This window comes from Carassius carassius, chromosome 44 (genome assembly GCF_963082965.1).
Source record: "Carassius carassius chromosome 44, fCarCar2.1, whole genome shotgun sequence".
NCBI classification, from domain to species: Eukaryota; Metazoa; Chordata; class Actinopteri; order Cypriniformes; family Cyprinidae; genus Carassius; species Carassius carassius.
Window position 1 is genome coordinate 25,605,680 of NC_081798.1, and position 27,933 is coordinate 25,633,612.

Consider the following 27,933-nt stretch of genomic DNA (forward strand, 5'->3'; position numbering starts at 1 on the left):
ATCACCAGTGGGAGGCAGCAGTGCACTAGAAGTGCCTAGTCCATAGACATATAAATACCGTATTTTTATCTGTTTTTATACAGTCTATGGTTTTTATTCAGAAAAAAACGCAGCTCCCCTGTTTACTTTCATTTGTTTTTAAGGCAGTCTTGCCCTCACTAACATGGCGGACGCGTTGACGTATCGCGGCAACGGCTCAAAGCGGCCAATGAGGCGTCTAGGTATTTATATGCCTATGGGTCGCGTCTCCTTTGTGGGCGGGGCCCCAAGCGACGTACGCGCACGCGCCAAATACGGCGGGTAAAACGAAAGCTGATAACACAACCAACCGACAGCCCTTAGCAACCGGTTAGCTTCATCAAACACAACTCCTGTATTCAAGACGAGACTGCAGCTGTATGTTCGTCCGAAGCTGTTTCGTGGAGTTTCTGTAACTTGTGTGCTAGAGACTGAGCGCGTGACAGCTGCAGAGTGAAGCTAGCGTTAGCATGTAAACAAAGCGCGGACTGGATGAATGGAGCACTGACTGACTAACAGTCCTCTGTGTTTGTTTCCTTCACTGCTCTAGACCAGTCTGAACATGAGCTCTGTCATGGTGAGTGCTTCTCTTACTGTCATTAACTACTAGAGAAGAGGTGTATATCTCGGTGTGAGTAGTGTCTGTGTTTGGTGCAGGAGGACCCGACACTTGAGAGGCACTTCAAGGGTCACAGAGACGCCGTCAGCAGCCTGGACATCAGCTCCAACAGGAAGCAGATAGGTGCGTCCTTCTGACAACAACTGAGTCTACAGGCGGGAAATATTACTGTCTGTTTGTACAGTTAAACCCAGTGTATATATATATATATATATATATATATATATATATATATATATATAAGCCTTGAAGTAACTGTGTATAGATGGCAGAAGTTGGCAGTGTTTGCCTCCTCTCATCGGTGTGTGTGTGTGTGTGTGTGTGTGAGAGAGAGAGAGAGAGAGAGAGAGAGAGAAAGTGTGACAGTGAGCATGTTTATGTGGTTTATTAAGACACTTATGTGTGTGTGTGTGTGTGTGTGTTTCAGCCAGTGGCTCAGTGGATACGTGTGTCATGATCTGGAGCACCAGGCCTCAGATGAGGGCCTACAGGTTTGTGGGACACAAGGATGCGGTGACGTGTGTCCAGTTCTCTCCCTCGGGTCATCTCGTGGCCTCGGCGTCCAGAGACAAGACGGTCCGGCTCTGGGTGCCCAGTGTGTAAGTCTCAATCAGTCTGTTCACACCAAAACCACATCTCTGAGCAGACACACACGTCATGATCACGCTCTCCATTGACTCTCCACTGCGGGGAGCTGTCTCCTTCTCATTTCTGACTTATAATAAAAACAGAACAATGCGTAAAAGCGGCTGTGTGACAAGATGTACAACATCTGAAGAAGTAGTCTTGTTTTCCTCAGTCAAGACAAATGTGTTGAACCTGTCTGAGGACTATCTTATTTTTCTGATGTTTCCATGTGACTATTAAACGTACTTCAAAATGCTTTTAGACGTTGGTTCTTACTAAACCTTCCTGTCGAGAGGTGTTTATTTTAAAGCCCATTTTTAATATTTGAAAAACAGATGTGGGTCACTTTGCATGCAGCTTATATACCTCAATATATACTCATTAACAATATTTTGGGATGGTGGCACTAGATGGCAGTGAAACCCCATGAACTGAAGCATCTCTTCATGTGAGCGTGTGGCTCAAACACACTCACACAGATGAGCACGCCTCATCTGTGTACGGTCATGCCTCTTCCACAAGCGTCTCTGCAGTGTTTCTAAACACACGTTAAGAGCCTTGTCTGCTCTTCATACTCGAGCTAAGAAAGCAAGCCAGTGACTAATGCTCCCATAAGCCCTTTCTCTCAATCGGGGAGATGCTGTTTGTGGGTGTTGGCACAGAAATAACTGCTTCACAAGCTGATAATCATGTTGTCTGAAAGCTTGAGCAGGTCTTGTCACGACCGCATTGAGACACTGCGCTTCTTACAGAGACATGAGAAATAGAGAGCGTTTCTCCATCAAACACTGAAGATGTGGAGAGCTGACCAGAGTGTCATTCAGAAACACTTCAGCTGTCAGATCTGAGACACAACAGCGCTGTCTTTTACTTACGTAGGGCCGGGAGATATGGCCAAAGAATGTTCATATCAGTCGATAACGATAATTATCACCATAAACGTCAAATCTTCAAAGTAAAAGTTAAAGAAAGCAGAGCAGTACTGTATTTTCCGGACTATAAGTCACACTTTTTTTCATAGTTTGGCTGGTCTTGCGACTTATAGTCAGGTGCGACTTATTTATCAAAATTAATTTGACATGAACCAAGAGAAATGAACCAGGAGAAATCATTACCGTCTCCAGCCGCCAGAGGGCGTGAAGCTGAAGCTGCTCAGTTCTCCTTTAGTCTACACTGAAGACATAGAGCGCCCTCTCGCGGCTGGAGACGGTAATGTTTTAAACTGCTCTTTGTGTTCAGAACACCACAAACACTTCACGTTTTAAATTCTTTACACTTTTCCTGTTACAAATACATCTATTAATGGAAACATTAATTTCTTAGTTTCTGCATGTTCTAATGAATGATTCAAAACGAGAAATAGGTTTTGTGTTGCTTGTTAATATTTATAATAATAATATTACATTTTCTCTCTAGGAAATGCACACTTGATAGTAGTAATAGCTTGAGTTAGGATGCAGATGTCCATTTTTGTTGATTATAAAAATCAGAAACATCTGTAAAAATTGTTGCAACCTAATTTTTATATGGCAAAATAAAATTATTCTTTTTTTATAATTATTCTAATTATTCACCTGTTTTTTTTTTTTTTTTAACCATTGGTCTTCCATAATAGCAAAGTATTAACCACACATGTAGCACACCTCAATACCATGGTAAAAATAAATGCCCTGGACCACAAAACCAGTCGTAAGCATACTTAAAAAAAAAAAAAAAAATAATAATATATATATATTTAATTGAGAATTATATATCGTGAACTTTGAATAAATAAGTTTCCATTGATGTGTGGATTGTTAGGACAATACTTGAAAATCTGGAATCTGAGGATGCAAAAAAAAAAAATTGAGAAAATCGCTGTCCAATGTTTTTGTGAAAACCCTCACACGTTTTATTTTTCAGGATTCCCAGATGCACAGACAGTTGAAAAGACTGTTATTTGAAATATAAATCTTTTGTAACATAAATGTCTTTACTGACACTTTTTATCATTTTAATGCATGATGAAAAAGTATTAATAAAAAAAAGTCTTTCTGTAGTCTAGATGTTTGAGTAATATTTTTGTGATTTATTTATAAGCGAGTGTACATGACATTAATAAACAGCTTTGTTATAGATAGAAAACTAAGACAGGTATGTATGTGTTTTAATGGAAGATAAGTGAAATGTTCTGTGGATGTCAGGAAAGGGGAATCGATGGTGTTTCGAGCTCATACAGGAACCGTGCGCAGCGTGAGCTTCTCCAGCGACGGACAGACGCTCCTCACCTCTTCTGATGACAAAAGCATCAAAGTCTGGACCGTTCACCGGCAGAAGTTCCTCTTCTCCCTCAACCAGCACATCAACTGGGTGCGCTGCGCCAGGTGCGTTACTGATGAACAACGCCACAGTATCACACGATCGCACAACACTATTGTACTTGAAGTAAAGTGGACAAACAGTTGACCTATCGGTAAGCCACTCCCCTCGAACGCAGACTAGCCAATGGCAGTCGAGCATCAGCTGCATGGGGACTGGAACTCAGACATCTGTAGGTTTCAGCGCTATAGAGAAACACTGGAAGATCTGAAGCTCACAATGTTTTTATGGGGTTTATGCTTCAAAAATGGACAAATGATGTGCCTGTGGTGATTGTAAGCTATTCTGAGAGGATCGGCAATCAAATTTATTTCATTCTATTTCCCAAACCCGAACAACCCTCATCCCAATGAAGACAAAAACATACTCTCAATAAGTTATGGTTTTCACAAAATTTCATCTTGTGTGTTAGCAAGGTATCTCTGGCTAAAACTAGCTGAAGTTAAAGCTAGTGAGTCCATTCTAACGTACAAACCTAAATAGCGGACTCGCATTTTTGTACAGTGTAGGACAAAAACACACAAACAGAGGTCTACATTTCAGTGCCTGTTCATATTAATCTAGTTAAATGTACGTTATTTTAATTCCACCCTGCAGTACATGAACAGTGATGCTCCGGGATGTTGTTATCTGCGATCGTGACGAACGTAACATGAGGCTTCTCCCGCTTGCATTGTGATCTGTGAACGCTCGCTTCCAAAATCTTGTTACCCACAATATATATTTTTAAATGTTTTATATACCGTATATACTGTAGCAGCTCGGTTTTTAAGGGGGCGGGGCTTACTGATAGGTCAATTTGAATAGTTGATCTCATGAAGAGTCACACGTATATACCTTTCAAAAGACCTCACAGCCTCAGAGCACAGTCAAACGAGAGAGAAACTCGCTGAGCTTGATGTGTCTAACCAGCAGCACTTGTTTGTAACGATGAACTATCTTCCTGTAGGTTTTCACCGGATGGGCGTCTGATTGTGTCTGCCAGCGATGATAAGACAGTGAAGCTGTGGGACAAGACCAGCAGGGAGTGCATTCATTCATTCTGCGAGCACGGCGGGTGAGTGAAGGAGACCGAGATACAGTGCTGATCGACGGCTCTGGAGCAGTCACAGCAGTGTCTGCGCTCTTCTTTCAGATACGTGAATCACGCTGACTTCCATCCCAGTGGCACCTGCATCGCAGCGGCCTGCACCGACAACACCGTGAAGGTGTGGGACATCCGCACGCACAAACTCCTGCAGCACTATCCAGGTGAGGCTCACTGCACAACACAGATCAGCAGCGCTGGACAAAGTCATTACAATGATTAGAATTAGAAAAATGTTTCTCGAAGCGTCTTGGAGACACAGTTCTTCTGGATTGAGCAGGTCTCCGTTTAAGGGTTGTCCCCGACTAAGGATTTTCATAGTCGAATCTGAATTTTCAAATCTTGCTGATATTCGACTGTTAGATTGGTAGTCGAATCAGGCTCCCCGAATCGAAGCGTCGATTTGAATTTGACTTTTTTAAATTTAACTCCTGGAAAACCCTTGAAAACAGCAATTTTTGGGAAGGTACTTGAAAAGTACTTGAAATTTTAAAGGGCAGTAGATATGAAATAAGTGCTTTTTGTTTTCTCGATAAAACAACATGCAGCGGGCCTGATATAAGTACAGAGCCGTTTCGCCTGGCTTTTAGCAGCGCACAAGATCACGCAATATTACACCTAAAGGTAATAAGCAGTCTTGCAATGTTAGTTTAAGTTGTGTTTGTGGTAAAACTTTTGATAGCGCTTGCAATAAATTGTTCGTTCTTTATTGCATGTGCTGTTTGTTTGTGCATGTTATCTCACTAGATTTGTAACATAAATCATTTACAACCCGAATTCCGGAAAAGTTGGGACGTTTTTTAAATTTTAATAAAATGAAAACTAAAAGACTTTCAAATCACATGAGCCAATATTTTATTCACAATAGAACATAGATAACATAGCAAATGTTTAAACTGAGAAAGTTTACAATTTTATGCACAAAATGAGCTCATTTCTATTTTGATTTCTGCTACAAGTCTCAAAATAGTTGGGACGGGGCATGTTTACCATGGTGTAGCATCTCCTTTTCTTTTCAAAACAGTTTGAAGACGTCTGGGCATTGAGGCTATGAGTTGCTGGAGTTTTGCTGTTGGAATTTGGTCCCATTCTTGCCTTATATAGATTTCCAGCGGCTGAAGAGTTCGTGGTCGTCTTTGACGTATTTTTCGTTTAATGATGCGCCAAATGTTCTCTATAGGTGAAAGATCTGGACTGCAGGCAGGCCAGGTTAGCACCCGGACTCTTCTACGACGAAGCCATGCTGTTGTTATAGCTGCAGTATGTGGTTTTGCATTGTCCTGCTGAAATAAACAAGGCCTTCCCTGAAATAGACGTTGTTTGGAGGGAAGCATATGTTGCTCTAAAACCTTTATGTACCTTTCAGCATTCACAGAGCCTTCCAAAACATGCAAGCTGCCCATACCGTATGCACTTATGCACCCCCATACCATCAGAGATGCTGGCTTTTGAACTGGACGCTGATAACATGCTGGAAGGTCTCCCTCCTCTTTAGCCCGGAGGACACGACGTCCGTGATTTCCAACAAGAATGTCAAATTTGGACTCGTCTGACCATAAAACACTATTCCACTTTGAAATAGTCCATTTTAAATGAGCCTTGGCCCACAGGACATGACGGCGCTTCTGGACCATGTTCACATATGGCTTCCTTTTTGCATGATAGAGCTTTAGTTGGCATCTGCAGATGGCACGGCGGATTGTGTTTACCGACAGTGGTTTCTGAAAGTATTCCTGGACCCATTTAGTAATGTCATTGACACAATCATGCCGATGAGTGATGCAGTGTCGTCTGAGAGCCCGAAGACCACGGGCATCCAATAAAGGTCTCCGGCCTTGTCCCTTACGCACAGAGATTTCCAGTTTCTCTGAATCTTTTGATGATGTTATGCACTGTAGATGATGAGATTTGCAAAGCCTTTGCAATTTGACGTTGAGGAACATTGTTTTTAAAGTTTTCCACAATTTTTTTACGCAGTCTTTCACAGATTGGAGAGCCTCTGCCCATCTTTACTTCTGAGAGACTCTGCTTCTCTAAGACAAAGCTTTTATAGCTAATCATTTTACAAACCTGATATCAATTAACTTAATTAATCACTAGATGTTCTCCCAGCTGAATCTTTTCAAAACTGCTTGCTTTTTTAGCCATTTGTTGCCCCCGTGCCAACTTTTTTGAGACCTGTAGCAGGCATTAAATTTTAAATGAGCTAATTAAGTGGATAAAAGTGTAAAATTTCTCAGTTTAAACATTTGCTACGTTATCTATGTTTTATTGTGAATAAAATATTGGCTCATGTGATTTGAAATTCCTTTAGTTTTCATTTTATTAAAATTTAAAAAACGTCCCAACTTTTCCGGAATTCGGGTTGTAAAATGGGTAAAACTTTCATAAAAATAACGCCTTGCACTTTCTACTTCTGCAATAAGATTAATTTTCCCTAATCAAAATGATAGAAATGATGTAAAAAAAAAAAGCTTGTCTCTTAAAATGTTTCATATCATGTTTAATATAAGTAATATATGGGCTAGATTTGGGATTTGTTTGTATTCTTAATCATAGCAACTACACGGTGGTCACTGATATAATTTGCAAATACATATGCCATGGAATATTTATGAGGGACATTACTTATAATTAATTCAATGAATGATGAGTTTTCAGGACATTTTAAATTTGTTCTAGTCGTGCTATTTACAATCTGAAAAAGATCCATCGTATTACAGTATGCTTTTAAATCATCAGATACTGGTTGCAACCAGTTCCAATTGAAATCACCGATCAGGACTAATTCTCTAGGGTCTAGATCTGATGTAATTGGTATCAAGGAAGATAAGGTTTCATATTTACTGCTGAAGGTGGCCTATAGCAAACAACTAAAGTAATATTACTGGTTTTAGAAATCTCAATACTTGAGGCTAAAAGATCAAATGGATTTCTCACTGATTTAGATAGAAGCGTATTCGTACTATATTTAATTTTAATAAACTCCATCTCCTCTATGAGATCGATCAGACCTACAAACATTATAACCAACCATGCTTACTGTATGTCCTTATTTGAAATATAATTTTGCCAAGATACGTAACACATCCAACTTTGTGAGTAAACCGTGAATGTTTAAATGAACAATCCCAAGTCCAGTCCTTAATTTAAAATCAGCCGGTATGTTAAAACTTGTGACAACATCAGGCCCTGGATTCAGTTGAACATTTCCAGAAATCCTGCCCTCTGCAGGTCTTCAAAGAAACAAGAAAACTACCTGGAGTTAAAACATTTTCTTGCACAAACATGATTCTGGCAAACCTTATCAAGTGCACAGAATTTAAGCGACTAAATAAAAAATAAATGATCAACTGAGCGTGTAAAACTTACATGGAATTGTTCTATTCTGTGAAACCTCCACTTCAGCTCATCATAAAGAAGAAAATAAATACAAAAATGAATAATGCCTTTTTTTCATGCCACAGAGCTGTTTCTTCAGCAGTTTCCACCTCTGCATTTCATCACTTCACGCTCATGAGAACATCTGCACACAGTCACAGGATTCTGTTGTGTAGATCTCTACATTTATCCAAAAATACTTCAACACAGGTCACACGTACAATCAGTACACCTCTTCTGTAAATGTTTTAATTAAAATTCATATTCACTTTCATTTTTAGGGTGCGTGCAGTGAAATATGTCAGGGTGATGCAACTGCTCTGATATCATGGGACAAAAGAAAACATTTAAACAACTAAATTCTTGAAAAAGTTAGGTTTATTATTATTTATAGGTTCTTTGACTGCTTATTAATGCTTGGAAAACCTTGTCCTCTAAATCAAAATCATGTGAAGCAGCCAAAAAAAAACAAGAAGAAAAACTGTGTTGAGGTCATGACAAAGCAAGCTTTGTCCAGATTGGACATAATCACGCAGACTCTACATAACGTAATTATTAATGAACTTATATTTGATTATATTTGTGCTACACACTGTTGGACTGATGGGCTGCTCAATTATGATGATTATTTTGTTCAGTATTGTTTATTAAGATGAAGATTAAGATTATTTAACGTGATTATGAGTGGGTCATATGAACTTTAAAGGAGTGATTTACTTAAAGGGATGGTTCCCTTTCAAATTACATTTTGATATGTTTTAGCTTACCTCAAGGTCATCCAAGATGCAGGTTTCTTTGTTTCCGCAGTATTTCCCATTTTGATATTTTAAGGTCCAACCGTTCTTGTTTGTGACTCACATAATGGATGTCTATGGTCACCATCTCAAAGGGCATGCAAAGAGGAGTCCAAATTAAACAATTCCCCATCGTAACTACACATTGATGACCTAAGACACGAAACGAGCGGTTTGTGTAAGAAAACGAACAGCATTTATATCGTTTTTACCTCTTGTACACAACCACGTCCAACTGATCTGAGGGCGCGAGTGCTTCCTGTTGTGACATGAGCGCACGCTCTGGCTTAGTCTGCGCAAGCGCGGAAAGCGACAAAAATGATCTCTCGCACATGAACGTAACTCATTGTTAACTTTTTACCACACGATACGCCACCAAACTGCACTGTCTGAAGTATAATGCAGTAATTGTAATTAATTAATTAGTTTATAATGCACCCTATAATCGTTGCAATTATAATAAACACATTACTCACTCTATTGACAGCGTGCCATTGGGTCCCTCTGGCCTTGGACGTCGCATCCAGTTTATACGTGGCAAACTAAACACAACGTGCAAAACGCTGCGTCTCAACAGCGGAGAAACTCAGGATCTTCAGTCAGGCAGGTGTGTGATGCGATACTGTCAATGTCCTCGTCGTCGTCTTGTAGTTGTTCCATTCGTGACAACATATGCTCTCTGCTTCTGTTGGCATCTCACAACACTTGCTACTAAAAATTAAACGTTGTCTGTGGATATATTGAAATCGTCTTCCATTGCAATTTCCTGTACGTCTAAATATGTTTAGATCTTCACAGTGAAAGGTCACACTTCCGAAATCTCTGTGTAAACCATAGACCAGTGGTTCTCAACCTTTTTTTTCCAGCGGACCGCCCTATGGTCCAATTGCAAGTCTCGCGGGCCGCACGCATATAATTTACATATTACGTCACCAATACAAACCAACCTGATTTAAAATATTATAGCCTAAATATTATGATATCTAATCTATTACATTCATCGAAATAAATAAATAATTCTGCTCCCCGTAAATAAAGCACCTGATGCTGTTGGGAGCTAATCAATTATGTGAGATTCAGCCCGGAACAGCACAAAGAATTTGCGATTGGGCCGCGGGTTTGAGAATCACTGCCATAGACAGTAAGTGTAAACAATGAGTGACATTCATGCGCGAGAGATCACTTCGGGCGCTTTCCGCGCTTGCGCAGACTAAGCCACGTCACAACAGGAAGCACTCGCGCCCTCAGATCAGTTGGACGTGGTTGTGTACAAGAGGTAAAAACGATATAAATACTGTTCGTTTTCTTATACAAACCGCTCGTTCTCTTACGAGAGCTCTCTCGTACTGCGTCTTAGCTAAGACGCTACGGAAAAGTCTCTTTTCACGAAATACTGAAGCAAAAAATTATCCTTAATTTTGAATTTTTGTAAAGCGCATTTGCAGCAGCACACAGCCATAGGCGAGACGGCTCGCTCGCTCATTGGCTGCTCTGCGGCAACTGCACAGCCTATCGAGCGCAGGCTGATGCATCATCAGACCTTCATGCCACTTCCCGCCGAAACGGGTGTGGCCCAACCCTATAAAAGGAGCTCGAAAAGGCTGACTCACCTGATTTTTCATCTCTTCAGCGAAGCTCACGCATCGCTGGATCACGAGGAAGCAAGCGCCGTCTGATAGGCATCTCAGCGGGACGAGCCACTTCTGAAGCTGCTGGCCTTCGCCGCCTTCCACTGCCGTTCCTGCTGCGCGTTCCGGCGCACATATCCTTTCAATTCTGTTATATCCAACTGTTCTTTTATGGGTGTTTGTGTGTTCGCCCTGCGACACACACTCGTAAAAGAGCTTGCGTCTTTTTTAAGATGCCTTCCTGTGGCTCGTCAGAGCCCCACTCAGCGAGGGAGACCGGTACGTCATCTGTGTCTCCTGCCTGGGTGAAGATCATGCAGCGCTCGCTGACGGCGGATGCCCTCACTGCGAGCTGTTGCCATGGTGACTCTGAGGACTCGCTTGGCCTTTGTCTCTGAGCCTGCATTCTCCGCTGTGCTGAGGCGCCGTAAAAGCACCCATGTTAGAGCACATCGAAGCGCTGCCGTTGCCCAGCCAACAGAGTGCGCTTCGCATCCAACCCTTAGCCATTCATGCAGACGCATGGTCAGCGCTTCCAGAGGTTTCGGATTGGGTGCTAGACATTATAAAGGGAGGCTACTCGCTACAGTTTTTTCGACGCCCTCCGTGCTTTTTAGCGCGCGTCGAAACTACGGTCAAAACAGAAGTAGCACACCTACTTCGAGCCGAAATATTAAAACTGTTGAGCAGAGGGGCTGTGTAGCCTGTATCTCAAGCTCAAAGCGAGGGGGGGGGCTGTACAGCAGATACTTTCTAGTGCCCAAGAAAGGCGGGGGTCTCAGACCCATACTGGATCTAAGACAGCTGAGCAAAGCATTGGCGAAACGCAGTGTCAAAATGCTTACAACCAGGAAACTCCTCGCGCATATTCGCAGAGGAGACTGGTTCATGTCAATAGATCTGAAGGACGCGTATTTTCAAATACAGATAGCGTCACGTCACAGGCGATACTTGAGATTCGCCTTCGAGGACCAGGCATACCAGTTTACAGTCCTGCCGGTCGGCTGGTCCGTGGCTGATTCTGGCTTATTTCATGGCCTCGGCATCTCCAGTTCTTCGGTTGGGCCTGCTCCGCATGCGCCCCCTGCAGTTCTGGCTGAGAGCGCGGGTATCTGGTCGGCTGCGTCTCAGGGTCAATCAGAGCTGCGTTACAGCCCTGAAACCCTGGACGGCGAATGACTGGTACCAATCAGGTGTAAGCCTGGGGACTTCCTCGAAAGTGAAGATGGTCTCGACGGACACCTCCACTTCGGGATGGGGAGCGCTGCTCGAGGGCAGACCGTCCTTTGGCCTGTGGTCAGAATGGGAAAAGCTCCATCATATCAATGGAAATGCTGGCAGTGGAGAACGCGCTGACGCGCTTCTGTCCCCGATTCAAGGGCCGCCATGTCTTAGTCCGTTCGGACAACATGTCTGCGGTGTCCTACATAAATCGCCAGGGCGGTCTCGGGTCCCGAAACCTGTACAGGCTGGCGGAACGCCTCCTGGTTTGGGCTCAGCGCAACTTGCGCTCGCTGAGGGCAGTTCATGTGCCTGGGCTACAGAATCTGGGTCCAGACAGGCTGTCCAGAGACAACATTCCCACGGGCGAATGGTCTCTACACCCGCAAACAGTCCTTCTGTTGTGGGAGAGATTTGGCAGGGCGGAGGTGGACCTCTTCGCGTCTCACGTAATCGCTCACTGCCCCGCGTTCTTTTCCAAGAACGAAAGCGCGCTGTCACGGAGATGGCCGTGCTGCCCGCCTTATGCTTTCCCTCCCATCTCCCTCCTTCTGCAGGTGATAGAACGGGTGAGAGAAACAAGATGTTCAATACTGCTTGTAGCACCTTTTTTGGAAGAACCAACCATGGTTCCCAGATTTGATGCAGTTAGCAGACATCGCCCCGTGGCCAGTGCCGTTGAGGAGGGACCTCCTCTCGCAGGCCAGGGCCTAGGTTTGGCACCCTCAACCGGAGTTGTGGTCCCTCCATGTGTGGGCGCTCAACGGTTACCTGCTGATCTCTCAGTGGGAGTGCTAAATACCGTCACTCAGGCTAGAGCTCCGTCGACATGATGGCTGTATGCCTCGAAGTGGTCGGTGTTCTCCAGCTGGTGCACAGCTCGGGGATGTTCACCCCTTAGTTGTGAGGTGACGGAGGTTCTCTCCTTCCTACAGGAGCTGTTGGATAAGGGCAGAGCCCCATCCACGCTCAAAGTTTATGTGGCGGCCATCGCAGCGTTTTCTGAAACAGCGCTCGGTCAGTCAATAGGAAGGAATGATTTGGTCATCCGTTTCCTTAGAGGAGCTAGGAGGCTGAATCCTCCCAGACCTCCGTCAGTCCCTATGTGGGACCTCGCGGCGGTTTTGGAGGCCATGAAGGGTCCCCCTTTTGAGCCTATCCAATCAATTAGCCTCCAGCATCTGTCGTTCAAGACAGTATTCTTGTTGGCTTTCGCTTCAGTGAAGCGTGTGGGTGACTTGCACGCGCTCTCGGTGAGCCAGTCGTGCTTGGAGTTTAGGCCTAATAACTCGAGGGTAATACTCAGGCCTAGGCGCGGTTATGTGCCGAAGTCCCTCAACACGCCGTTTCGGGCTCAGGTTATTGCCCTGTCTGCCCTGTCGGTATCAGGAGAGGATGGAGACTCGAGTCTTCTTTGCCCTGTTAGGGTTTTAAGAGCTTATGTGTCTCGCTCCGCTGTCTTTTGACAGACTGAGCAGCTGTTTGTCTCGTTCATTGGACGTTTCAAGGGAATGGCTGTTTCGAGACAGACTCTATCCAGATGGATAGTTGACGCCATAGCGTTAGCTTATGCTTCCAGGGGCCTTCAGTGCCCACTGGGCATCAGAGCACACTCCACAAGGGGCGTCGCCTCGTCGTGGGTGTGGTCTACTGGGATCTCCTTGCAGGATATATGTATGGCGGCAGGTTGGGCCTCGCCGTCTACATTTATCAGGTTCTATAACCTGGAGGTTCCCGCCTTGCAAGCAAGGCTGTTGTCGGTATAGTCGAATCAGGGCCCTGAGGGGAATTCTGAGTTCACGAGCGCTATGCGCTGCCGACTGTTATATGGGCAGTTTTGCGTAAGACCCGCATTGCCACATTGGTCAGGCCTTGCCTCGGCTGTGTGATGTCATATTGCCGCATCTACGGGTGCTGCTAGATATGGGACGGAGGGCTCCCCCCCTCTCCGGTCCTGAACTCTCTGTGAGTCCCTCAGGTGACTGTGCACTGTAAATCCTGGGCGTTGCTTCAGGTTTATTGGTGTGTGATCCCTGCGCGCACTGCGTTTTACATGGGGTTCCCGTAGCGTCTTAGCTAAGACGCAGTACGAGAGAACTCTCGTAAGAGAACGTACTCGGTTACTAACGTAACCTCGGTTCTCTCTAGAAGAGGGAACGAGTACTGCGATCTCTGCCATGCGTACGATTCACTCTGGTTCGCTTCGGTGATGAAATAAATCAGGTGAGTCAGCCTTTTCGAGCTCCATTTATAGGGTTGGGCCACACCCGTTTCGGCGGGAAGTGGCATGAAGGGCGCGAAGCCTGCGCTCGATAGGCTGTGCAGTTGCCGCAGAGCAGCCAATGAGCGTACGAGCCATCTCGCCTATGGCTGTGTGCTGCTGCAAATGCGCTTTACAAAAATTCAAAATTAAGGATAATTTTTTGCTTCAGTATTTCGTGAAAAGAGACTTTTCCGTAGCGTCTTAGCTAAGACGCAGTACTCGTTCCCTCTTCTAGAGAGAACCGAGGTTACGTTAGTAACAGAGTACGTTTCATGTCTTAGGTCATCAATGTGTAGTTACGATGGGGAATTGTTTAATTTGGACTCCTCTGTGCATGCTCTTTGAGGTGGTGACCATAGACCTCCATTATGTGAGTCACAGACAAGAACGGTTTGACCTAAAAATATCAAAATGGGAAATACTGCGGAAACAAAGAAACCTACATCTCGGATGTCCTTGAGGTAAGATAAAACATACCAAAATTTAATTTCAAAGTGAACCATCCCTTTAAAGATAGACCTGTATATCAAATATGTATTTGGGTACTTTAGGGTAACTAATATTAGTCAAACAAACAAACAAAAGTCTTCAAAATAAGTGAAAATACTTAAACTGTCAGTAATAAAAAAGTAAAGTACAAATAAAGTCGAATAAAAAGAAACAAGTGAAACAAACTATGCTTTAAGGTTTTTTTAATGCAATTTTAAAGTATTCAGTTAACAGTGTTCGACAGAAATGAATAATGTGATGTCAAATAAAACCACATAGTGTTCACTGTAAGTCTGAAACTTTCTTTGTTTCTTAGTGAAGCTACAAAAGTCCTTCAGTCCAGAGCACTTCAGTTAAGAGTCTCACCGATCCAATTACGCATGTATTTTCATTTATTGCAAAACGGACAAGGGTTATTACGTGAATAATCACTAAGTTTCGCATTTGTGACAAAACTTGGCATGTATTTGATGTGTATTTAGGCGCACACTTTGAGCTAAAGGATGATTGTGTGTTGTTTGAGCAAATGCACAGAAATCCTCCTGAGGAACAGCACAAGTTCTCTTTCATGCTTTTAAAAACATTAATGAATCTAATACACTTTTGTAAATCAAGGATGCACCATTTTGCAAATCACATTATGAATTTGCACCTGAAATTGTGCTTTAATGGAGGAGCGAAATTGCACTGCTGGAAAGAGGACGCAATAATTATTTTATCCCTCTGACTGTATTTTCATAATCGTTGGAGGCAGAAATTGAAATCAAATCCATATTTGGATTAATTGCAGAGTTCTAGTGACTAATGGCTGTGCTCTCTCAGTTCACAGTGCGACGGTGAACAGCCTGTCCTTCCATCCATCTGGAAACTACCTGATCACGGCCTCCAGTGACTCCACGCTGAAGATCCTGGACCTGCTTGAGGGACGACTGCTGTACACGCTCCACGGCCATCAGGTGACACGCCACACACTGAGCTCAGACTCTTCTGTGTTGTTAGTGAAGCTGCGCTGCATCAGAATCAGAAGACAGAGCGATTTACAAAAGATCATTGACCTCAACACTGCTTCTCAATGAACTTTTCTTAGTAAAATTATAGGGCTTCCATGATACAGAAAACACAGGAATCATGGTATCATACCAATGGAATTTGATATATGACACGAAATTTGTCAAATTTTGGATGAATAAATCGCGATATGGACTATTTGTAAATATACTTGACTTCATCAGCACTTTACCATCATTTCATTGGAGTAAAACTAGCATCACGTCAAATACAGACAGAAACTTAGACAAGATAAAAATTCAGTTTAACTTGAAGAAATTGTGAAAGAAATGTATTATTATTGTGCAGTAGAATGTACAGTATGTAATACTACTACTACTCATAATATAAACTTTATTCTTTAAAGAATAATCACTATATTTCATGTTTTAATTTGAATAGTAAACCCTCTGTTTGACAAAAACAGTTTTATTTAATTTTCATTTGATTAAAAGATAAATTAAATGAATGTTTTATGCCTTCATTTAATATTCAGAAAAATATATAACAGAATTTCTGAGAAAAAAACCATTTAATTGGACTGCAGAGTAACACTTTAGTATAGAGACCAATTCTCACTATTAGCTAGTTGCTTATTAGCTTGTCTGTTTATATTATTATATTTTTTATATTGTACGAGAATATTCTATATCCTTCATCCTGCCCAATACATAAATGTAACAACTACCTTACTAGCTGTTAATAAGCAGCAAATTGGGAGTTTAAGCCAAAAGACGTAGTTAATGGTTTGTTAATAGAGAGAACTGGACCTTAAAATAAAGTATGATCACATGCTTAAACACAGAATTTGGCAACAATAAAATAGAACAGAAGAATAAATAAATCACTGCATAGGGCTTTACAATGTGAATTTTTTAACCGTTTAATAAATTAGTTACGTGCTTTTTGTTTAATAAAATGTAATTTAACCATTAAAAATTAGTCCAGAAAAATGTAAATGTAAATAACAATGGAAATAGTGTAATTTGGTAAAAAAAAAAATAGATCCTCCAAATTAGTAGTTTTGGGACTTTATAAACAGGCCGGTTGCTCCAAACGACACATTACTACATGAAGCACATAGAGATTTGGTGCTAGCAATGATAAGGATGCAGCGGATGTTGCTTCGGAGAGAAGTGTCTGTCAAATAAATACATGTTAATAAACATTAATCTACAAGACACTTTACATGACCGTGTTGATGAAGCGTTTGTGAAATATGCCTTTGTTTAATGGGACAAATTATGTATGTTGTCCTGCTCTCGTTGTGCAAATGAATGAATCACATGGCAGAAGTGATGAGGATCTGTTCATACCAGCACTGCTGTATTTTCACTTCAGTGGAGCGTAGGCTAAATCAGTCCTGTCCTAAGAGTATTAAAAACTGACCGCCTACCCATTGACGGTGAGTCATGTACAGTAGAAAGCTGAATGCTCCTGGTTATCATCAGTGGGAGTGAGATGAGTGAAGAACCTCAGCCTTCAACACAAACACACGGAGAGCTAAAAGATGCTGGAAATAAATGCAGTTGGTGAGGAATGGAGCTCTGTGATTGGACGGTCAGTCTGTGTCCAACCAGCGAACTGTGCTAGAAAAGATGGTTTGGGGTGGACTGGCGTACAATTGCACGTGTCTGGGAACCGCTATTGATGTAATTATGTTTGCATGCTCCTGCTCACTGCTTATTATTGCGTGATGCATTTCTCATTGCTGCTAGTCTCCAAATAAGTGATCTTCAGAGCAGCTGGCGTTCTTCTCATCAGCAGCGCTGTGTCTGCGGAGGTGTTTTTGTGTTAAATCCCAGCGCTTCACTAGCTCCAGCTGCTGCTGGGCCTCACACCGATGACGTTTCAGACTCAAAGAGGAAAAGAGACCTGCGGTACTGGAGCTGAACTCACGTTTGGACCTTCGAGGTGCTCGTTGACCCAACAGTGGCCTGTTTGTGGATCGGTCTCTGACACATTTATGTCCTTTGGGTCTGATTGGAGGCTCTGAGGTCTCTGTCCCATCTGGTGTTTGGACTGTGAAGCGCTTGTGTTGGCCTCTCCTCGCTGACCTCATCTTCCTACACGCCTGTTGCATAACTTCCACTGAAAGGCTCTCGTTCAGTCCACACTCGCAGCTACGCACTCGAACCACTGGTGATTTCCCAGCAGTTCAATTCAAATGTATTTATATAGCACCTTTCAAGATACAAATCATTGCAAAGTAGCTTTACAGAAAATTAAGGTTCAAGTCTACATTATATTTAGTAGTAGCTTGTCAGTGGGGACTGTTAAACTGATCAGTTAATGACGTAATCAAACAGATGATGAACACTATTAACAGCAATGATTATATGTTGCAATTAAATTGACGTCACACAGACCCAGGCCCCTCACAAGATTATAGACCTTATTCACGAAAACACTGTCGTGGGGTTTTTCTTTTGCTATGTGAGCAAATGGGAATGCAAAATATATATCTGTGCTACTCCCATTCACTGCTCTTCAAGTTAACCCAACCATGACGACTTCCGCTGCTGAGAAATACAGAAATGTGGAAATGGTCCATTAATTGACACAGCCATTGTTGTTGTTGTTATTATTTTATTTATTATTATTTAAAGCCATTATCGGTCTATTCCGATATCATTCCGATAATATCATGCAACCCTATTTATTTGTTTCTCAAAACTGACTTTGTAAAGCCAACTTAGGTTTTGGAAAGGCGCTTTATAATTATCAATTATTTTTATATTAATCTCCATATACTAAAATTATATGGACATGATATTACAAAAAACATCTTTTGTGGTCTGAAAAAGAAAGAAGGGCATACGGCATTATAACAACACAAAGGTGAGTAAATGATGACTTTATTTTAATTCTTGGGTGAACTATCCTAAGTTTTGTCTTTAGAACAAACAAAACAAAAGTTTTTTGGCACATTTTTAGACAAAGTAAAGATGATAATTACTTCTTTTGGGCTTTTATCCCTGTGCAACTGTGATGTGCATTTAAAAAAGTTAATATTTTAATCGGATTGCAGAGTTTATTGTACATAATCGGTACTCTGAGAATCTGCAGTCTGGATGAATTCATTGATATAAAGCTGTAGTTGAGTAGAAGTGCACTAGCATCCAACAGTCCTGTGAACGTGCCTTTACTGATGCATTGCAGTGATGATCAGACGAACCATGTTTCGTGACTCCAAAGGCTAAACCTCATGCTTCGAGGAAAGTCTGTACTTCACAAGCAATAGTGTGACGCTGTCTGTGTGAGCGGCCATAAGGGTTCACAGGGTTCTTGTAGTCATCATCAAGTGTCTGTCTCACGAGAAGCTGTCATTAGCTGTAGCTTGCTGGTCTAGGCTCTGATTAGATCAGCAGGTGCTGCTAGCATGCTTCATGCTAACACACAACACACAGGGAGTATGTTGTGTCTGTGGACAGTGAGACTGGGACAGTCTGTCTCTGCATCACATGTGCTCTGCAGCTCTGTTTGCGGCATTTTCACCAGTAGATCTGTTTATCAGTGTTTGGTGCACAACAAAACACACCGGCTAGCGTAAGAAACGCTGCATTTAAGATGCATGAAATCATTTTACCAATGAGCTGTTGGTCTGAAGCCCCATGTGATTTGAAGAAAGGCCTAATGTTTGTCTTAACGGTCACTGTCCTGCCAGCGGGACGCCCAAGTTAACTTCAGTATATTACCATTAAATCCTAATCATGACATGACATGCTGTATATTATTGCAAAGGTCTAAGACTCCTAAATAGATATTTTAGCACTGTTTGTTGTTAAAAATGATGTGGGAACAGTAATAAATTAATCTGAAAAGTGCACCTCAAAACATACATCATAACAGGAGTTCTGTCCTTTGTCATGAAAAATATTTTCTTTTTCTGTCTCCCTATCACGTTTTAGCAACATAAATTGTATATAATTTGAATGATTAAAACCTCATAATACACCCTTTAAAAACATTTTTAAATCAGATATTGTGTTACCATGGGATTCATACTTTAAAAATATTTTTAGGGGGCTCCTCCCCCTTAGTGAGAGGTGTCTTTTAGAATCAAATCTTTTTATAATCTTGACAAAATACATATCATTGGAAATTTCTGAGTCTCAAGATTCCATATTTGGTGATAGAAGTAATATTGAGAGAAACTGATACATTTGTGACAGAAAGATACATTTAAAAAGTTTGGATGGCACCCGGTGGCTATTTGTGGTATAACGCCTAAACAGAATTACATAGGAACCTAAATTTTTTATATATCTTCAAATATGCAACACAACTTATTTAGACATATGACTTTAATTTTATAGCAATTTAGGATTAAAACCTATATAAAATAAAAATAGTACAGTACATTTTTTACAGTAAATTTAAGCGTCTAACTTTGTAGCACTTAATTTTTTTTTAATGATTTCACCTGCTTTTGTTACAATTTTTACAGATGTAACTGATTTTGATAATGAACAAAAATTTACCTCTGCATCTTACCTCAAGCTACTATCAAATGTAGGGCTGTCACTTTTTATTCGATATTCGAATTTGCATTCGAACATGACGTGAAATATTTGTAATCGAACTATAAATAAACTATCCGGTTTTTAAAATGCCATGTGTAGCACATTTTTTACAATCTATGATTAGACCGTTTGTTTTTTATTTTACAACAGTAATGGCTCTGGTATCCAGGAGCTTAAAAACTACATGACTGAACCTCCTCTCCCTGCAGACAGCAACACGCTGTATTGATGGAGAGACACAGACTGCAACAAATACCCACTTCTCTCAACACTGACACGCAACTACCTGTGTGTGCCAGGCACGTCTGTGCACTCCAAACGTGTGTTCTCCACTGGTGTTTCTTCCAAACAATATTAAGAAATTAATTAGGCTAGGCTATATGCCTTACTCCTGCTGCTGTTTAAATTGTCACGTTATTGTTTGTGCCTGTTCCGAATAGGTTTTGTGACTGAATGTCCATTACGTTTTTTTTTTATGCGTGGGGGGCGGGCACCAGTGATGCACGAGTTGATCCAAAATGAGTTACGAGTCATCCAAAAATATTTTTAATGATATTCGGGTCGCGGTCGGTCCGAAAAAAAAAATAAACGACGCAGTCGGTCGTTTGAAATAAAGATGCAAATTAAACATTTGTAATTTATATAGTACTAGACACCATTTTGAAATACATAGGCCTACACTTGATTGGCTGAATAACTGGTGAAGATGACGCACAAGCTCAGTCTGCAAGTAGAGATGGAGGCTCAAGAGAAAAGTTGAAGACTGTGGAGCAACGGTGCTGTTTTTGGTAAAACATGATTTTGACGACTTTATTAAGTTTTGTTTTATAGAAAACTCTTTTTAAAAGATTTAAATTTTGTATAAATTATCTTAATTTTGATCAATGTTTTATCAATCAAATGCTCGTATTTAATAAATAAGAAGCAAATATATAGCAGACAATGTAATAAGGTGCCGGCACGATCACTTGCATTGCATGTGAACTGGAGGGCGCCGAAACTCATATTTGAGAAATATATATTTTTTTTTTTTTGAACATTGTTTATTGGGTTTTTCCAAGTTAAACGCAAAGTACAACAAAGTACAGAATAATCAAAGCAAATCTTTCAACCCCGCACATACTACCCTAAACATGCCCCAAACCTCAACCCATAGTGCCACAAATAAACCATGAATAAAATGAAACAAGAAAGTATAAAAAATTAGGTTCTAAGCATTCTGTCCTGTTAAACCCAAGTAAGAAATGAAGCTACCCCAGTATTTGACAAACAAATCTTGACGCTTTTTCAAACGAAATGCAATTTTTTCCAAAGGCATGTAAGATGACACTTCTTTAATCCACATGGAAGTAGAAGGTGAATTAGAATCCTTCCATCTCAAAGTTATACATTTTATGGCTGCTAGTAGAGCTAGTCTGACAAATCTCATATTAATTCTTTGTTGATCAAGTAGTGTAGTATCCCCTAAGAGGGTAAGTCTAGGCTCTCTAGGCACATTAGTACCTACAACTATAGCAATAATCTCTAAGACCCCTTTCCAATATTCTTCCAAGTCAGGGCAAGACCACAGCATATGTAGAAGAGTCCCTCTATCTGCTTTACATCTAGGACAGATCTCTGAGTAGGAGCTTTTAAAAGAGTGCAATCTAACTGGAGTATAGTAAACTCTATGTATCACATTAAATTGGATGAGCTTATGACGACTATTGATAGAAAAAGTCTGAGCTTTCTCACATATTGCTTTCCATTCGTCATCTGTGAATGAGCACTCCAAGTCTTTTTCCCACTTAGATTTTACGTCACGAATGCTACCCGCCATCAGTTGTAACAACTTGGCATAGATAAAAGAGATGAGACCCTTATGACCTTTTTTCTCAGCCAAGATAGCCTCAAGAGGTGAAAGAGGGAGCTTAGATAAACGACCACCTTGTTGGGTCTGAATGTAGTGTCTAATTTGCAGGTATTTAAAGAAAAATTTAGAGGGAAGGGTAAATTTCTGTTGTAATTGCTCAAACGACATGAGTGTATCCTCCTCATAAAATTTGTCAAAGGTTTGGATGCCTTGATCATACCACTGTTTGGCTATGCCATCTTTGAGGACAGGGGGTAGAAAGGGATTGTAATAAAAAGCAGTGGATCTGAAAATAGTCTGCTTGCATTTCATATTTTTCATGAGGTCTGCAACAATTTTAGAAGTACCAACAATTAGTGGGTTAGAGGTCAATTTCTTCAAGTAGTTTATAGAGACAAAAGGTATTGCAGCAAGGGTTATACCCTGCACTTGGGCCTCTTCTAATTGTTGCCAAGCAGGAGGGGAAATACATTTTGTTTGCCAGATCCAAACAATGCGCAGCTGAGCTGCACAATAATATAAATAAAAGTCAGGCAATTTGAGTCCACCATTCTGAAAAGGCATAAACAGTGAATTTAATTTTACCCGAGGAACTTTCCCTTTCCATAAGAACCTAGAAACACCTCTATGGAGATCCTTAAAAAAAGACTTTGGTAAAACAGAGGGGAGTGCCTGAAACAAATATAAAAATTTTGGCAACACAGTCATTTTAATAGAATTTATCCGACCAATTAATGAAATAGGAAGAGATTTCCATCTATCTAATTCTCTTTCTACACTTCTAAGCAGGGGAGCATAGTTCAAATTATATAACTGAGACAAATCTCTAGGTATTTGTATTCCCAAATATAGAAATTTATCTCTGTTCCAGACAAAAGGGAAATTTTTAAGGGACAATTGCGAAGCGGCTCTATTAAGAGGCATAGAGACACTTTTATTCACATTTATTTTATAACCAGATATAATCCCGTACTCTTGTAATAGAGTTGACAAGGCTGGTATGGAAGAATCTACATTTGTCAAATACAACATAATATCGTCCGCATATAAAGAGATTACATGTTTAGATTGAAGGGTTGTAAAACCACTGATATTGTCATGTGAGCGAATTGCAATAGCTAAAGGCTCTATTGCAAGAGAAAATAAAAGGGGAGATAGTGGGCAGCCCTGCCTTGTACCCCGCTCCAAAGAAAACTGTGCCGAGATCTCGTTATTGGTCTGAATGACTGCTGTTGGATGGTTGTAAAGCATTTTGACCATATTAAGAAATTTAGAACCAAAGTTCATCTTTTGAAGGACTGTAAACAAGTAGGGCCACTCAACACGGTCAAAGGCCTTTTCGGCATCTAAAGATATAGCAATAACAGGAGAATCAACTTGAGAAGCAGAAAAAATTACATTCAAAAGTCTCCGAACATTGTCAAAGAGACATCGATTTTGAATAAATCCTGTTTGATCCATGTGTACCAATTGTGAGATAACTTTTTCCAATCTTAAAGCAATAATTTTGGCAAAAATCTTGTAGTCTGAGTTAAGTAATGAAATCGGCCTATAGGAGCCACATAAACGAGGGTCTTTACCAGGCTTAAGTAAAAGAGTTATCATAGCCTGTTCAAGAGTGTCAGGTAAACGCTGAGTCTCTATAGCCTGCAAATACATATCATTTAGTGGTTTGATTAATTTAGGTAGAAAAGCCTTAATAAAATCCATGGAGAAACCATCCATACCAGGTGATTTGCCAACAGCTAAGCAAGATATCGCTTCTTGTATTTCAATTTCCGTTATGTCCTTCTCCAGACAGTCCCTGCATTCCTCGGTAAGTGAAGGTATATCAAGGCTATCTAGGAAAGAGTGTATGTTCGCCATATCTGTATGCTGTGAGGTATATAACAGCTTATAAAACTGCATAAATTCCTGATTAATAAGATTAGGGTCTCTGATGATAGTGTTATCTACTTGACGAATTGCATTTATAGACCTCACTGCATCGTCTTTCCTTATTTGCCAGGCCAATAATCTGCCAATTTTGTCCCCATGCTCGTAATATCGTTGTTTGGTTCTGAGGAGGATACACTCTGCTTCCTTAGTGGACTGCATATCATACTCAAGCTGCAATGAATTTAGTCTATGTAGAATACTTTCATCTCCACATATAGAATAGTCCTGTTCCAGCTTTTTAATATCTTTAGAAAGTTCATTCAGTTGACTTTGATATTTTTTCTTTTTTCCGGATGAGTATGCTATGATTATTCCCCTCAGATAAGCTTTAAGTGATTCCCAAATCATACCTGAAGCGGCAGAACCAGCATTGAAATTCAAGAAATTTTCTATATTGTTATTTAGAAGGTCTATAAAATCAAGGTCGTTAAGGAGATAATTACTGAACCGCCATCTTCTAATGTGTGATTTAGTAGTAGGGGTATAAATTGTAAGAACTAAAGGGGAATGGTCAGACAAAGTTCGTGGAAGGTATTCACATGATTCAACTAAGTGTTCTTGTCTTTTATGTAAAAGAAAAAGGTCAATTCTAGAGAGACTCTTATGGGGTCGAGAATAAAAAGAAAAATCATTTTGCTTATTATGCAAAGCTCTCCAAATATCTAACAGTTCTAGTTCAGCCATTATATGTTTCACAACTCTTGCTGATGGAGTTAAGACAAAACCTTTGTTAGGTGATCTGTCTGCTGAATCTAAAACCAAATTAAAATCACCTCCAATGATTGTACAGGGCAAAAACAGTTTAAAATGAAAATTATGAAAAAACTGAGGGTCATCTTGATTGGGGGCATATACATTTGCTATTGTAACATTCTCAGAAGCAATATATCCTTTAAGAATAATATATCTTCCATAATTATCTTTAACCATGCTTTCAAAAACAAAAGGCACTCTGCGATTGATCATAATAGCAACCCCTCTTGAATGAGAGCTATATGATGAAAAAAATATTTGTCCAGACCACTGACGTAATAACTTACAGTGATCTTCTTCAGTCAAATGCGTCTCTTGTAGGAGAGCAATGTCTATCTTATTTTTTCTTAAGAACAACATAATTTTTTTCCTCTTTAAATTATTATTAATCCCATTAACATTCCAGGACAGATATTTATACTTATCTCTATCAGTTATCGGTCAAATTGAAAAGAAAACACACAAAAAAGAAGGGAAAAAAAAAAAAAAAGTGGCACAAACCCCCCCTTCCAGCCTCCCACCCACCCACATACATAACACTTTCCCCGTAAACAACACATTCGCGTAACGTTGCAGAACGTGCACAACTTCAAGCTAAGGCATCCCAACTTTAACCAGGAAATAATTAGCGCAGATAACGCCATCTACCGAACATTACAGGTAAAACTTTGCAAACAAATCACCAAAGTTGCCATAGGCATAAAGGCACTTGTGACTCAATATCAAAACAATCTCGGACTAACATTACTTGGTATTTATTAGGTTTCAGTAGCGACCATTCGGTAGCTACTCAGAGTCCTTCGTAAATGCAGTCACTATTCATAATGTAGCCTACCTACAGTCTCACTCCGAACCTGCTGGCAACAAAAGTTTTGGATGGTGGGCTTTTAAGTAAGCCTCCGCGGCATCTTTTGAACCGAAGGATCGTGCACCCTCAGGAAGAACCACTCTCAGAGTAGCTGGGTACTGCATACTGTAGGAGATGTTGTGGTCCCGGAGCCGCCCTCGAACAGAAGCAAACGCCTGTTTCTTCTTGTAGAGAATTGTTGACATATCTCGGAAGATCATTATTTTTGAGTTTCCATATGTCAGGTCTTTTTTCTCCCGTGCAACATTCAATATCGAGACTGTGTCTCTAAAACGAAGGAGTCTAATTACAATGGCTCGCGGTCTTTCGTGTTCCGACGGCCGGCGCTGAAGGGTACGATGGGCTCGTTCAATTTCAAAGGGCCGTTCTTGATCCATACCAATGATTTTAGGGAGCCATTCCTCCACAAATGACACTGCATCTCTCCCCTCAACTCCTTCAGGAAAGCCAACAAGGCGCAAATTGTTACGTCTGGAGCGATTTTCAAGATCATCGACCTTATCTTTCAAAGTGAGTATTTCGTACTCCACGTGCTTTTTACCCTCAGCAATGTCCTCACGCACATTAACAATGGCTTCTTCAAATCCATCTTGACGCGATTCCAACTCGCTCAGCTTTAGTCTCGTTTCCTGAAGGTCACTGTGTACTTTGTCAACAGAGTCGCGGATTTCACACATACGTCCGTCGATCATTACTTAAAGCTTCGCAAGCCCTTTCTCCAGTTCTGTCTGGAACCATTGAGGCGGGGATGTCGGGCTAGCCCCTAAGGCTAACGCCGAGGAATCTTCGGTAGCTGTTTCCTTCTTATTCTCGAATATTTTCTTAGGAGGCATCCTCAAAAGTTGCCCAAATATGTCAGTCCAGTTCGGAAAAAGAAAAATACAAGTAAATCCGCGCTTTGCTCAAAATAGTGCAATAAAAAAGGATTTTGTGTGGGAGCGATGCTTCTCGCGTCTTACTCTATGGCGGCCATAACCGGAAGCCATATTTGAGAAATATGAGCAATATATTACAGAAATTTGAAATGTCTACTTTTAATCGAAAATATTCAAACCAAAATAAATGGGCTACTCTCTGATGATGTAATCCATATGAAATGTGCATTTCTCTCTGGCGTTCATGGCGAGTTCGCATCGTCAACTTCATCTTTGCAGCGACACAGAAAAACCCAGTTTATTACTAAACAATTAAATGTCTCCTTGGATATTTTCGAGCCAGCAGGCCATTCTGGGTTGAGCGAGACCCCACGGAATGAGCGAGCGTAGCAGGATATTCAGAAATGCGCTCTCCGCTTACGAGCTTGGATCGGAACAAACCCGAGCCTCAATGTCTGCTGAACTTGCAGAAACATCAAAATAGACATAGCCAGACTAGACTATTTTAGTACAAATTATGAGCTTATTGACGATTTATTATAATTCTTGACAAAATTAGAATATATTAAGGTTTTTTTTTTTGTTTATTTGTTTTTAGTTTTTTTGCCTAGTTCCTACGTCTATGGCCCAATGACGCTACAATGAACATTTACTACTTTTAAAAAAATGCAGGTCGGTTACAATATTTTTCTTTTTCTTTTTTTGCGGTCCGACTTGTGAGCGCCAGGCGGGTTAGTTAAAAACGTCGGTCGGGTGCGAGTTGTTAATACATTGACCCGCGCATCACTGGCGGGCACGTATATATTCGAATGCATTGCATGATATTCGATATCCATTCAAATAAGATTTCTCTCAATAGTGACAGCCCTAATCAAATGTGCTTTTTTAAAAAAAGTAATATTACTATTTATAAGTGGTGCCACGTTATTGGCGTTAACGTTCTGCGTAAACGTGAGACTCTTATCGGGCGATTAAAAAAAAAATATCGCCGTTAATCTATTCTCAAAGTTGGGTTAGGAGCTGGGTCTATACTACGCAATCTATGATGACTTTCACCTTGTATACGCGATGTATACCTAGCCGAATCTGTAGGGGGCAAGAATGAGTCTTTAAACCTGTGTGTATGCCTACTGTGAAATTACCACATCAAATGTGACATGCTAACATGGATGCAGCTAAGATGCAACCGGGTTTGCTTCAGGGAAATTATTATTATTATTTTTTTAAAGAAGCTTTCCAATGGAAACCTCGACTAAATGAACTCTGTAAATGAACGATCGCTGCACTGCTGCAGACGCACCGCTACTAGAACGCTCTGACGGACCACAACCACATGAACGCTGGAATCCGTTAACATGGGTGCGTAAAAAAATACAAAACTAGTGATGCACCGAAATGAAAATTCTGCACCGAAACCGAAACCGAAAATTTAGGATGCACTTGGCCGAAAACCGAAACTGAAGCCGAAAATGGCTTCTTTTAAAAACGTGTATATATATTGCTTGGATTTAATGGATCTGAATTGAAAAATCACAAAATAATAATCAAACTTTTATTAACAGTTACATAACAAAACAAAATATTTTTTA

General features: G+C 40.8%; 1 protein-coding gene across 3 annotated transcripts in view; it reads left to right on the forward strand.

The window, feature by feature from the left end:
* The first annotated feature begins 268 nt into the window (after nucleotides 1–268).
* Nucleotides 269–27,933, forward strand: part of poc1a (POC1 centriolar protein A) — a 79,891-nt gene continuing 52,226 nt past the window's right edge. Inside the window, exons 1-7 of one of the 3 annotated variants that reach the window (XM_059537037.1) lie at nucleotides 269–595; nucleotides 676–760; nucleotides 1,065–1,236; nucleotides 3,448–3,627; nucleotides 4,572–4,679; nucleotides 4,758–4,873; nucleotides 15,308–15,441. In XM_059537037.1, coding sequence (XP_059393020.1) covers nucleotides 581–595; nucleotides 676–760; nucleotides 1,065–1,236; nucleotides 3,448–3,627; nucleotides 4,572–4,679; nucleotides 4,758–4,873; nucleotides 15,308–15,441 — 810 coding nt within the window. In that variant the 5' untranslated portion in view covers nucleotides 269–580. The remainder of the gene's footprint in view (nucleotides 596–675; nucleotides 761–1,064; nucleotides 1,237–3,447; nucleotides 3,628–4,571; nucleotides 4,680–4,757; nucleotides 4,874–15,307; nucleotides 15,442–27,933) is intronic. The other 2 variants (XM_059537035.1, XM_059537036.1) reach the window with 2 other exon arrangements.